The 12,511-nt window shown below is 40.0% G+C and overlaps 1 protein-coding gene across 2 annotated transcripts in view; it reads left to right on the forward strand.

Annotated features, from left to right (window-relative positions):
* mnat1 (MNAT1 component of CDK activating kinase) overlaps positions 1–12,511 on the forward strand; it is a 175,055-nt gene that overhangs the window by 54,008 nt on the left and 108,536 nt on the right. For both annotated transcript variants that reach the window (XM_060828526.1, XM_060828527.1), the window contains exons 5-6: positions 5,773–5,913; positions 10,773–10,898. In XM_060828526.1, coding sequence (XP_060684509.1) covers positions 5,773–5,913; positions 10,773–10,898 — 267 coding nt within the window. The remainder of the gene's footprint in view (positions 1–5,772; positions 5,914–10,772; positions 10,899–12,511) is intronic.

The raw sequence follows: 12,511 nt of genomic DNA on the forward strand, positions 1-12,511 counted from the left end.
AAGCTGAGGCTCCAGTTGCAGAGGTTGGGGCCAAGACCTAGGTCTTGGAATTTTGAGATCAGTCTGAAGGGGATAATGGTGGTGAAGGTGGAACTGTAGTCAAAGAGCAGGAGTCTGATGTTGGTGTTCTTGTTGTCCAGATGCTCCAGGGATGAGTGAAGGGATAGGGAAATGGCTTCTGCTGTGGACTTATTATGTTGGTAGGCAAATTGCTGGGGATTGAGACAGGCTAAGAGACTAGAGTTGATGTGTGCCATGATCAGCCTCTCGAAGCACTTCTTGATTATGGAGTTCAGAGCCACTGGACGGTAGTCATCAAGGTACATCGCATGTGTTTTCTTCGGTACTGGGATGATGGTGGTCTTCTCGAAGCAGATAGGGACTTTGACTAGTGGCTGAAGATGTCAGTGATTACCTCCGTCAGGTGGTCTGAAACCAGGCTCGAAGTGCATAGCCGGGGACTCCATCCAGGCTGGATGCCGTCTTAGGTTGACTCCCACGAACACCAATCTGCCATCTGCAATGACGATGGATGGAACAAGTGCGTCCAGGGCTGTTGGAGTAGGTAACACTGCGCCGCCGGCATTTTGCTTGAACTGAGCATAGAAAGCATTGAGTGCACCAGGAGGGATGTGTCTTTTGTCTCTGCTTCAGAGCGTCAGAGGCTGAGAGATGACATTATAGAGGTTTATAAAATCATGAGGGGCATGGATAGGATAGATAGACAAAGTCTTTTCCCTGAGTTTGGGGAGTCCAAAACGCGATGGCGTAGGTTTAGGATGAGAGGAGCCAAAAATGTGTTGCTGGTTAAAGCACAGCAGGTCAGGCAGCATCCAAGGAACAGGAAATTCGACGTTTCGGGCCAGAATTCCTGATGAAGGGCTCTGGCCTGAAACGTCAAATTTCCTGTTCCTTGGATGCTGCCTGACCTGCTGTGCTTTAACCAGCAACACATTTTCGGCTCTGATCTCCAGCATGTGCAGACCTCACTTTTTACTACTTAGGGTGAGAGGAGAAAGATATAAAAGAGACCTAAGGGGAAGAGGGTGGTATGTGTGTGGAATGAGTTTCGAGAGTAAGTGGTGGAGGCTGGTACAACTGTAGCATTCAAAAGGCATCTGAATGGGTATATGAATAGGAAGGGTTTGGAGGGATTTGGGCTGGGTACTGGTAAGTGGGACTAGATTGGGTTGAGATATCTGTCGGCATGGACGAGTTGGACCGAAGAGTCTGTTTCCATGCTATGCCGTTCTATGACTCTGTTGTTAAGGCCTTACCACAAGTGGTGGGAGTCTGTATGGTTGGTTTGGGCCTCTAACTTGGTCTGGTACAACCTCTTGGCATCTCTGATGGCTTTGCAGAGGTCATATCTGGATTTTCTATATAGGTCTGCATCAACCAATTTGAATTTACAAACCTAATCTTCAGTAGGGAGTGGATTTCTCAGTTCAACCAAGGTTTATGGCTGGGGAACACCTGGACTGACTTCTGTGGCACACAATCCTCCAAACAGTTGCTAATGAAGTCTGTGACCATGGCGTAATGCTTGTCCAGGTTTGCAGCTGAGCAATTTAATATGATCCAGTCTACCAATTCTGCATTTTCCTGCTATTCACAAATAAATTCCTCAACCGTTTTCACCATTGTCTTCAGGCTTTATTTTTCCAGTTCTTTCCTTGCCCAGCTCCTGAAGTCCACCTTGCATAAATTCCAAATTATGCAAAGTTCGTAACAAATTCTTTACTAAGTTGCAAACATTTTTCACTTCTTCTTTTCAGTGCATTAATTGAAAAACCCTTCTGTTGCTTTCCCATCTTGCTACTTGTTTTAGCCAATTTCTGTAACCTTCTTCAACCCTGCATCGCAATTTGCTTTAGTTTGCTTTGGTATGCTATCATATTTTTCCCCTTTTTAATCCACAATTTGTGGTGCAGTCTTCAGCCTGAAAAAAACCTACTATTCTCGGAACTCTGCTGTCAGACATTTCCTGTAATCTATCTTCCGCGTATTTTTGATCTCCTGTAATATTCCTTGAGATATTTAAAATGATGTTGCTATAAAAGTCTTTTACATAGCTTCTGTGGTTTTCAATATAATAACTTAATGTCAATAGAAACTACTTTTAAAAATAAAACCTGCATTTATCTAGCACCTTTGAGATAAGGTCTTAGATTCATGTAGGCATAAGTAAAGGGTAGACACTGATAGCCCACTGGAAGATAAATGTAAGCTTTTGAAGGTGAGGAGGGATAGAAGATGATAAAGCATGGCAGAGAGAGAGATACACTATGTGCACGCAAGATGGCCAAAGCCTTTCAAGTAAACCAGAATTGAGAGAGAGAAAGAGAGCAGGGTACCTGTGTGCAGAGATGTAGTTCAGAAAACTTTGCAAGAGAGCATAGGTTTAGGGTGAGAGGGGAAAGATATAAAAGAGACCTAAGAGGCAACTTTTTCACTCAGAGGGTTGTATGTGTATGGAATGAGTTGCCAGAGGAAGTGGTGGAGGTTAGTATAATTGCAACATCTCAAAGACATCTGGATGGGTATATGAATAGGAAGTGTTTGGAGGAATATGGGCCATGTGCTGGCAGGTGGGACGAGATTGGGCTGGGATATCTGGTCAGCATGGACAGGTTGAAATGAAGGGCCTGTTGCCGTGCTGTACATCTCTATGACTCTATGACAATGACTTGAAACATCATGAAGACAAGGATTTTAAAACAGATTTGTTGATGGCCACGAGATCACATTACTTTGTGTAATCATGAATTAAAACATTAACATTGAGTGGAAATGTGGCATTTGAGGGTGGATTTTGAGAGAATTAGAGTGCAGCTTTTTTTGAGCTGTTTATAATGTAAAACTTGAGAACCTCATAAAGACTGTTGAATAATTGGAATTAGAAATGGGAATTAAAGTGTCAGCACTGGAAGGCCACAGAGATAGAGATGCATAATGAACATAGTTATGCAGAATAATGTTGATTACTTTTTCAAGTGGTTCCATTGTTATGGATGGGACTAAAACTAGAGTCTTAGAGTCCTAGAACATGGAGACAAGTCCTTTGGCCCAAACTGGTCCATGCCACTCAAAATGTCCATCCACGCTAACCCCATTTCCCTGCACTTGGCCCATATCCTTCTAATATTTCCTCTCTATGTATTTGTCCAAATAACTTTTAAGTGTTGTTAATGTACCTGTCTCAATAATTTCTACTGGCAACTCGTGCCATTTGCATACCACCCTCTGTGTAAAAAGGTTGCTCCATTATTTTTTTCCCTTCTTACCTTAAACTGATGCCCTCTAGTTCTTGATTCCCCAACCCTGGGAAAAAGGCTGAGTGCATTCTCCCTATCCATGCCTCTCATGATCTTAAACACTTCAATAAGATTCCCCCTCAGTCTCCTATGCTCTGAAGAAAAAGAAAATCCTAGCTTGTCCAACCTCTCCCTATTACTCAGACCATTAAGTCCAGGCAACGTCCTTGTAAATTTCTTCTGCAGTCTTTCCAGTTTAATAACATCTTTCCTATAACAAGATGACCAAACTGAACACAATACTTCAAGTGCGGCCTCACCAACATCCTGTATAACTGCAACATAACTTCCCAACTTTTGTATTCAATGCCATTGAAGGCCAGTGTGCCAAAAGCCTTCTTCCCTGCCCTGTCTACCTGTGACTCCACTTTCGGAGAACTGTGAATCTGAACTCCAAGGTCCCTCTGTTCTACTACACTCCTTAAGGCCCTACCATTCACCATGAAACTCCTACTTTGATTTGTATTTCCAAAATGCAAGACCTTACACTTATCTCTATTAAACTCCATTTGCCACTTCTCTGCCCACTTCCCCAGCTGATCAAGGTCCTGCTGCAATTTCTGCTGACCTTCCTCAGTGTACATGATACTGTACTGCCTATTTTAGTGTCATCAGCAAACTTACTAATCATGCCTTGTACATTTCATCCAAATCATTGTTGGAGATAACAAACTCCACTCGTCACAGGCCTCCAATCCAACAAAGCATCCTTCCACTATTATCCTGTGCTTCCTAACATCAAGGCAATTTTGTATCCAATTTGCCAGCTATCTTTGGATTCCATGTGATCTAGTCTTCCAGAGCAGCCTACCATGTGGAACCTTATCAAATGCCTTACTGAAATCCATTTAGACCAAGATTCCATCATTCCTGATGAAGGGCTTTTGCCTGAAAATGTGATTTTCCTGCTCCTTGGATGCTGCCTGACCTGCTGTGCTTTTCCAGCACCATTCTAATCTAGACTCTAATCTCCAGCCCTCACTTAGATTAGATTACTTACAGATTAGATTACTTACAGTGTGGAAACAGGCCCTTCGGCCCAACAAGTCCACACCGACCCGCCGAAGCGCAACCCACCCATACCCCTACATTTACCCCATTACCTAACACTACGGGCAATTTAGCATGGCCAATTCACCTGACCCGCACATCTTTGGACTGTGGGAGGAAACCTGAGCACCCGGAGGAAACCCACGCAGACACAGGGAGAACGTGCAAACTCCACACACTCAGTCGCCTGAGTCGGGAATTGAACCCGGGTCTCAGGCGCTGTGAGGCAGCAGTGCTAACCACTGTGCCACCGTGCCACCCACTTATGCCTACACCATTTAGACCAAGCCTACCGCCCTGCCCTAGTCAACCTTCCTAGTCTCTTCATCAAAGAACTGTAACATATTCGTGAGGCATGATGCCCATTCAAAGCACCATGCTGACTACTCCAAATCCAACCCTGTCTTTCCAAATGCATGTACATCTTAACTCTCGGAATCTTCTCCAGTAACTTACCCACCACAGATATTAAGCTTACTGGTCTATAGTTCCCAGGCTTTTCTTTGCAGCCCTTTTTGAATAATGGCACAATATTTGCTACCTTGCAGTCTTCTGAGATCTCACCCGTAGCTAACGATGATGCAAAAATATCAGCCGTGACCCCTGCAATTCTTCTTTAGCCTCTCGCAATGTTCTTGGATATGTCTGGTCAGGACCAGAAGATTTATCCACCTTCATACATTCTAATACATCCAACACCTCTTCTACTGTGATGTAGACTGTCCCAAGACATCACCACTAATTTCTCCAAATTCCCAAATCTTTATATCTTTCTCCATGATAAACATAGAGGAGAAATATTCATTGAAAACCTCTCCCATCTCCTGTGGTTTTACACATACATGTCCACATGTCCATATGACATATGCCAGATGCTGCAAATCTTTGAATGCAGGTATATATTTAAGGTTGCTGAAGAATATCAGAGAGATAACTAGTGAATCCTGATCCTTAGCTAGCTGGAAGTGATTTGTACAGAGCTTGGTTACTCCAACTGCCTTCTATTATTGTACTGTGTATCCTTGTGGAATTATTGTATTAAACAAAATTAGTGCAGTGGTTAATCGTAAAAAAAACACGTTTCTAAGCATGTCTGTTGTCCCTGCTCGCCCAGGCTTTTTTTGGACATTGGCTTCTTGTTAATGCTTCATGCACTTTTCTTGTTGACATTTATTGAAATTTTGCCACTAAGCTTGGCTAAATGCAAATACTCATTAAAGTGGGTATTCTAAGACATGACCATTTGTTTGAAGTCATTATTGAAGTCACAGTGCATTACTGTTGGAAATATTAGATTACTCCAACTAGGGATTTAGGTAATATGTTATACTTGAATTATTCATCAAATAGGTTTCTGTGAAGTGAAATCTATATGTTTAGCGAACATTCTTGCTTTCTATTTTAGAGCCGGGAGCAGGAAGACTTGGAAGAAGCTTTAGAATTTGAACGGCAGGAGAGTGATCAAAAACGTATGCTTCTTCTGAAGGAAGAACAAATGCAACAGTTGGCAAAAAAGAAAAATAAAAAGGCCCTTATTGATGATCTGGTACGTATAGATTGGAAATTATATGACATACGCAGATGCAGCAAATCTTTGAATGCAGATATATATTTAAAGTTGCTGAAGAATATCAGCGAGATCATTAACAAATCCCATTCTTTAACAAAAATAGCTGTTTGCTGGTGAGTTTAATATAGTTCTTATATTTAAAGAAAGCCCCAAATCTGACTTCGGCAACTAACTGCTTATTAGTATATGTAAAGTATTGAATGCATTATAAAAAGTAAATTGCTTACATTAGCCAGGTGATTATTAAGGTCGTAAGACATAGGAACAGAAGAAGGCCATTTACCCCTCAAATCTGCTTGGTTGGTATTCCACTTACTTGCCTTGCCCCATTGATTCCTTACTGATTTAAAAAATCCGTTGATCTCCGCCATCTGAGTATACTTAATAACCCTGTCTCAACAGCCCTGAGTGGTAAAGAATTCCACAGATTCAATATCAACCGAGAGAAGAAATTGCTCCTGATCTCTGCCTCAAATGTGCGACCCCTTATTCTGAGATTATGCCCTCTGGGATGAGACTCTCCCACAAGGGTAACAACCTGTCCATATCTACTGTGTAAAGTCTTCTAAGGATCTTGTGTATTTCAATAACAATGCCTCCTCTTCTATATTCCAATGAGTACAGAATCAATTTATTCCATATATCTGATATCAACCTAATAAACTCGCTCCAGACTGTCTCATGCCAGTATATCTTTTCCTTGGATAAGGGGCCCAAAACTGTTCATAGTATTCCAGCTGTGGTTTGAAATGGTAATTTGAAATAGTGTTGGAGTTAATTTTACAAAACTTCTCAATTCAGGAAAGGTTCCAGCATACCAGAAAGTTGTGAATATAACCCCACTACTTGAGAAGTGGCGGAGAGGGGGGGGGAGGTGGTGGGGGCATTGGGTAGGGGGAAGGATAAACTAGTTAGGCTAGTTAGCCTGATGCTCTGTTAGGTAAAGTGTTAGAATTGATCATTTTAAGGGGTTACAACTGCACATTTGAAAAACTTTGAGGTAATTGGGATGAGTAGCCATTGTTTTGGGGAAAATAAATGCTCATGATGTATGCATAACATATTAATATGGATAGCAGATTGGCTGTCAGGCAGAAAACAATATGTGTAAATGGGTTTATGCCCTGATTAACAAGGTGTGACAAATGGAGGCCTGACAGTTTTGTGCTAGGCTCACTTTTTATTGTTTGTATCAATAGCTTGAATGAGGGAAACAAAAGCATTGTAGCTCAATTTTCAGATTACCGAAAGATAGATAGAAAAATATGTTATGAAGAAGACACAAAGAGTTTGGAGATGAATTGGCAGGTTGAGTGAGTGGTCAAAAATCTGGCAGATGGAATATAATAAGGGAAAATGTGAAGTTGTTCACTTTGAGTAAAAAATGAGGTCTGCAGATGCTGGAGATCACAGCTGCAAATGTGTTGCTGGTCAAAGCACAGCAGGCCAGGCAGCATCTCAGGAATAGAGAATTCGACGTTTCGAGCATAAGCCCTTCATCAGGAATAAGCTTATTCCTGATGAAGGGCTTATGCTCGAAACGTTGAATTCTCTATTCCTGAGATGCTGCCTGGCCTGCTGTGCTTTGACCAGCAACACATTTGCAGCAAGTTGTTCACTTTGTCAGGAAGGATGGAAGAAATAGTGTAATACTTAAACAGAAAGATTGTGGAAATCTGAGGTACAGAGGATTTTAGCTGTCATAAAGTGTTAATTTGCAGGTATAGTACATGATTAAGCAGGCTAATGGAATTCTATCCTTTTATTATGAGAGAAATTGACCGTAAAAGTAAACTCGTTATGTGTCAGTTATATAGGATATTAGTAAGACCACATCATGAATAGCTAGTGCAGTTTTGGTCTCCTGATTTAAGCTGGGGCATAAATGTGTTGGAGGTGGTTCAGAGGATGTTTACTAGATTAATAGTGAAACGGAGTGAGTGGTCTTATGAGGATAGGTTGTAGTGGCTGGGCTGCGTGTTTAGAAGAACGCAAGTTAGCTTAACTGAAGTATATAAGATGATGATTGGTCCTGACAAAGTGGATGTGGGAAACATGTTCCTTTTTGTGGTTAAGTTCAACATTAAGTGGCACTGTTTGAAAATTAGATGTTAGCCTTTTAGGACTGAGATGAAAAATTTTTTTTGAGGGCTGTGTGATTTTGTAATACTCAGGAATTGGAAACTGGGTCATGGAATATTTTAAAGGCAGGAGGTAAATAGATTCTTTTTTGGCACGGGAATCGAAGATTATTGGAGGTAGATATGGAACTCGAAACACAAACCGGTCGTCCGTGATCTTATTGAAGGTAGAACAGGCTCAAGGAGTTGAATGCCCCTGTTTCATACGTTCCATCACAATCTCGATTGAAGTTACTACTAGATCTTCCAGATTCAAGTCTGAAATCCAGCTTGATAGATGATGCATCTTTTTATTTATTTCACTGAAATGCAAACATGCAATATTGCACATCTGGTTTTAACAATGAAAGAGCAATTTATTCCAAAAAAAAATGATAGGATTGAATAAATCAAGTTTTTTGTATATAACACAATTTGAAACATTTCAAAACAAACCCTAAAATACAAATTCCATCAATCCCCACAGCAGACTTTACATTACCCAAACATTAGAGAGAGAGAATTCCCTTCTCTATCACATCTATAGAGGTTTGACTTAATTGTTTTCAATTCCTGGTCATGAGAATTTGACAACTTCTTTCTTGTATTTACACAACTGAGTTTTGGTTTTTTTTAAGCTTCAAATAATCCCTTCATTGAAACTAAACACTTTTACTCTAGAGCTTTCGAACTAAATCTCATTCACTGAGGTAACCGATTTCCAACTTTCGTGAACTAATTCTTTGCTCTAAGAGAATTGTTTCATGCATCCAATTTCAAGCAAGTTGTCTATGAACTGAAACCAAGTGTTTCCAAGCTATGGGTGTTTGACCTAAACAAAAGGAAAACAACCCTGATCCTTCCAACTGAAAACTACTTGTAAAACTCTTCAGTGCAAACAATTCCCATCATCACCCCAGGGACTCCCTCTCTCCTGGCTTAAAAATAATTCATGGCTCCAGAAATAATGACAAGTTATCGCAAGCTCACATGCATAGACCAAATCTCTTATGTCACTGTTTCAAAGTCCAAGTTTTAAAATAAATGATAATATTTTATGTATATTATTTTAAAGGCATATAAAAACACACAACTTACATCACAGATCATGTGCTGATTTGAACAGGAGTCTTGCTGGCTAATGAAATTCCTTGACTACTTGTAGAAGTGTTAAACATAAGACATAAAGTAGCTCTGCAAGTTCCAGTTGTCAAGGCTTGTCGGAGGGCTGGTGTGAAATTGTTGGGCGGAATGGCCTGTTTCCATACTGTAGGGAATCTAATCTACAAACATTCATCATAAAAAGAAATCCCAGTCTCACTAGAATGAAAAAATGAAAAGTTGGTTACTGATGGCTGTGAGCACACTCCACACAGTGTTATTTTGGCTTTCTTTTAATTATAATGTGTTTTTGCCAGCTGAAGTGGAGTATGGTTTACATTTTTGTTTGCCTTGATATTGGCAAAAAATAAAGCTTAGGCCTAAGTAAGCACTATACAGGATGGCAATGGGTATGATTTCTACTCTCAATAAATAAATTTCACTTTTTTTACCAATTGGATTTATTAGTAATTATTTTGGAGTTATAACTGTAATTAGGAGAAAGTGAGGACTGCAGATGCTGGAGAACAGAGCTGAAAAATGTGTTGCTGGAAAAGTGCAGCAGGTCAGGCAGCATCAAAGGAACAGGAGAATCGACGTTTCAGGCATAAGTCCTTCTTCAGGAATCTTGAAGAAGGGCTTATGCCCGAAACGTCGATTCTCCTGTTTCTTTGATGCTGCCTGACCTGCTGCACTTTTCCAGCAACACATTTTTAAGCTTATAACTCTAATTGTCAATTCTCCAAGAAGCCGGAAACATTGCTTCCACATCTGTCTAGTCTAATTTGTTTCATAACATCAAGGACCATATAGGATTGTTTACTTTTGAACAATGGGGCACAAGGATAAATTTAATTGAGGGTACAAAATTGTGAGAGTCCAGAAAGTGGTCGGAAAGCATCTATTTTACTTGACCGATATGTCAATAGCAAGATAGCATAGATTTAAAATAATTGGCACAAGGATTTTTGAGGGTGGTGGGATCCGGAACTGATTAACTGGAACAGCAATCGAGGCAGAGCTCCTGAACCCCGTTGCCAAGTAGTTGGAAGTGCTGTTAAGGAGCCACAATCTACATGGCCATGAATCAATGGATGGAAAGCAGGATTAAATTTGATAGCTCTTTTTTTGACTGGCATAGATGCAATGGGCTGAAAATCTCCTTTAGTGCTGTAAGTTTCTCTCTCTGTATTTTTGTAATCAACATGTTAGAAGGCACTATTATGCCTTAAAAAAAGACGAGAGATTATTCTGAGGCTAGTCATTTTATGAGTAATGACATAATTTTCAATCATGTCACTCAAGTAAAATAGTTACCATTTGGATTGCCAGCCACACAAATCAGTAACTCTAAATTTCAGGAGACTATTAGCCAGAAAAAGAAAGAGTACAGGTTTTAAGAAGGAGTCAGTGGAAATCCAAATTCAGTCTTGAGGAATATTGAACTCAATTTCTGAAGAACACAAATATAGCTAATGCTAATTAGTAACCTGAATTAGTTACTAAGTATGGTGTGTTAGGAATCCTTCCTATGTCCCTATACCTCAACTTAGGGAACAAGGGGATTCTTTCTCACTGCTTAAAGCTGTAATCTGTCATCAATGTGTCTGGTAGGAAAGCTCCCAGCTGCCTGCAAGCATGCTTTTGGCTCAGCATAAGGATCGGGCTGCACAACTGGAAACACAGTTGGAAACACAGCAGCAAGTCAGATCTGTCACATTCTCAACTGGCATTAAAATGGTAAGTGTTTATCTACTTGGCAAATGTTACATTGGATCAACATACATTCAAAATACTTTTTCAGTATGTCATGTAAGATTTGCTTTATGAATCTTAGTTTGTCTTAATTTTTTGATGTAAGACTATTGAATGATATTTGGATAGCATTAATGTTAAATTTCAAAAGTAAAGCATTACGCTAGTGTTAACCTGATCGTGCACAATATTTGAATTAGTTGAATCAGGAGTAAAGTAAAGGCTATCATGTTATGTTATTCTGCTTTGCCGTTCCACATTAGTAAAGAGGAAATTTAAGGAACTCATGATGTACTATTTTGCTTTGTGGTATTTTGCTCCAATGTCACACATCATTCCTGACCTCTTTCCCTTATGTTTCTGTAACTATTAAATGCATAAAATATTGTCATGCTTCCATTGAGATCAAGAAAGACACATACAGCCTTCATTAAAACTTTAGCAAGTATAGATTTTTCTAACTGAAGGAATCATTGCTACATTCTTGGTTCTGATTGTTAAACTTTTACAATCACAGTGGTTTTACTGTACATTGAGGGTATGGAATAATGAAAAATGTTTAGTATTTAGAGTTGCCTTCTATAAAGGTATCTTTTATAAAAGTATCATTCTTCTATTCTAAGATGATCTTAACCAGTGCCACTTGACAATTCATGAAGCATGGTTTGTTGTTGTTTTTAGTATTTCCCTCTTGTCAGAGGGAGAAAATTGCACAATTCCTATTCTAACAAGGTAATATAATTAATTTCAAAATTTATTTATTCATGAGATGTGGCATTTTATGCATTTAGCATTTTTGAATGCAGGAATTTCACAGTGATTCTACTGATCTCCCATTAAAAGCTTCTGTAGGAGGTCAGTCAGGCTCCTGTAGCAATATAGTACACCTAGTTGTGTCAGATATCCACTGTGCCTAGGAGTTTCCATTTACCATGTGGTAATTGGAATATCACACCATCACTTACAAAACATAGATCAGGCTTTTGGTGGATATTCACTATGCCACGTGTTCCTGTTACCGATCAGCAGTAGGAACCTGTGTTTCAGTGATGGTGGTGTACTGAAAGAGAATTAGAACTGGTGACATTAGGCCTAGCAAGGGGCCTACAATCCCTAAGGAGGATAGTTATTTTTGAAAGTTACTTCCTGGATCAGTTCTGTTTTGTAGGACAGAGGTCACAAAAAATATTCATCTGCCTCCTTATTCATTGCAAGTGAGCTCCCCTCTCATAGCTGGTAAACTCTGGTGAAAGTCGGAGGTCCAGATATTCTGATTTCGAGATGGTTGTAGGAACTATGCAGGCAAGAGTTTATTTCAGCATCATGCAGAGTCTCCAATGGTGGGAATTTCCTGGGAACTTGGAGATTCCGATGGGCATCTGGATTACTTCAAAGAAGTGCCTTAAAGTTCAAGAATTCAAAGGGTTCCAACTCACTTGAGCTACATAGAAACCCAGGAAAGGTTAGAGGATCAAAAACCTACTCTTCATATTGGGTGAATATTAAACTGGACTCCTGACACCTTTGAACATTTTCCCCTTTCTCTAACCGACTCCACCTTAGTCTGCCAGAGTAGCACTTCTTGCCTGACCCAACAC

Source organism: Hemiscyllium ocellatum, chromosome 8, assembly GCF_020745735.1.
Source record: "Hemiscyllium ocellatum isolate sHemOce1 chromosome 8, sHemOce1.pat.X.cur, whole genome shotgun sequence".
NCBI lineage: Eukaryota > Metazoa > Chordata > Chondrichthyes > Orectolobiformes > Hemiscylliidae > Hemiscyllium > Hemiscyllium ocellatum.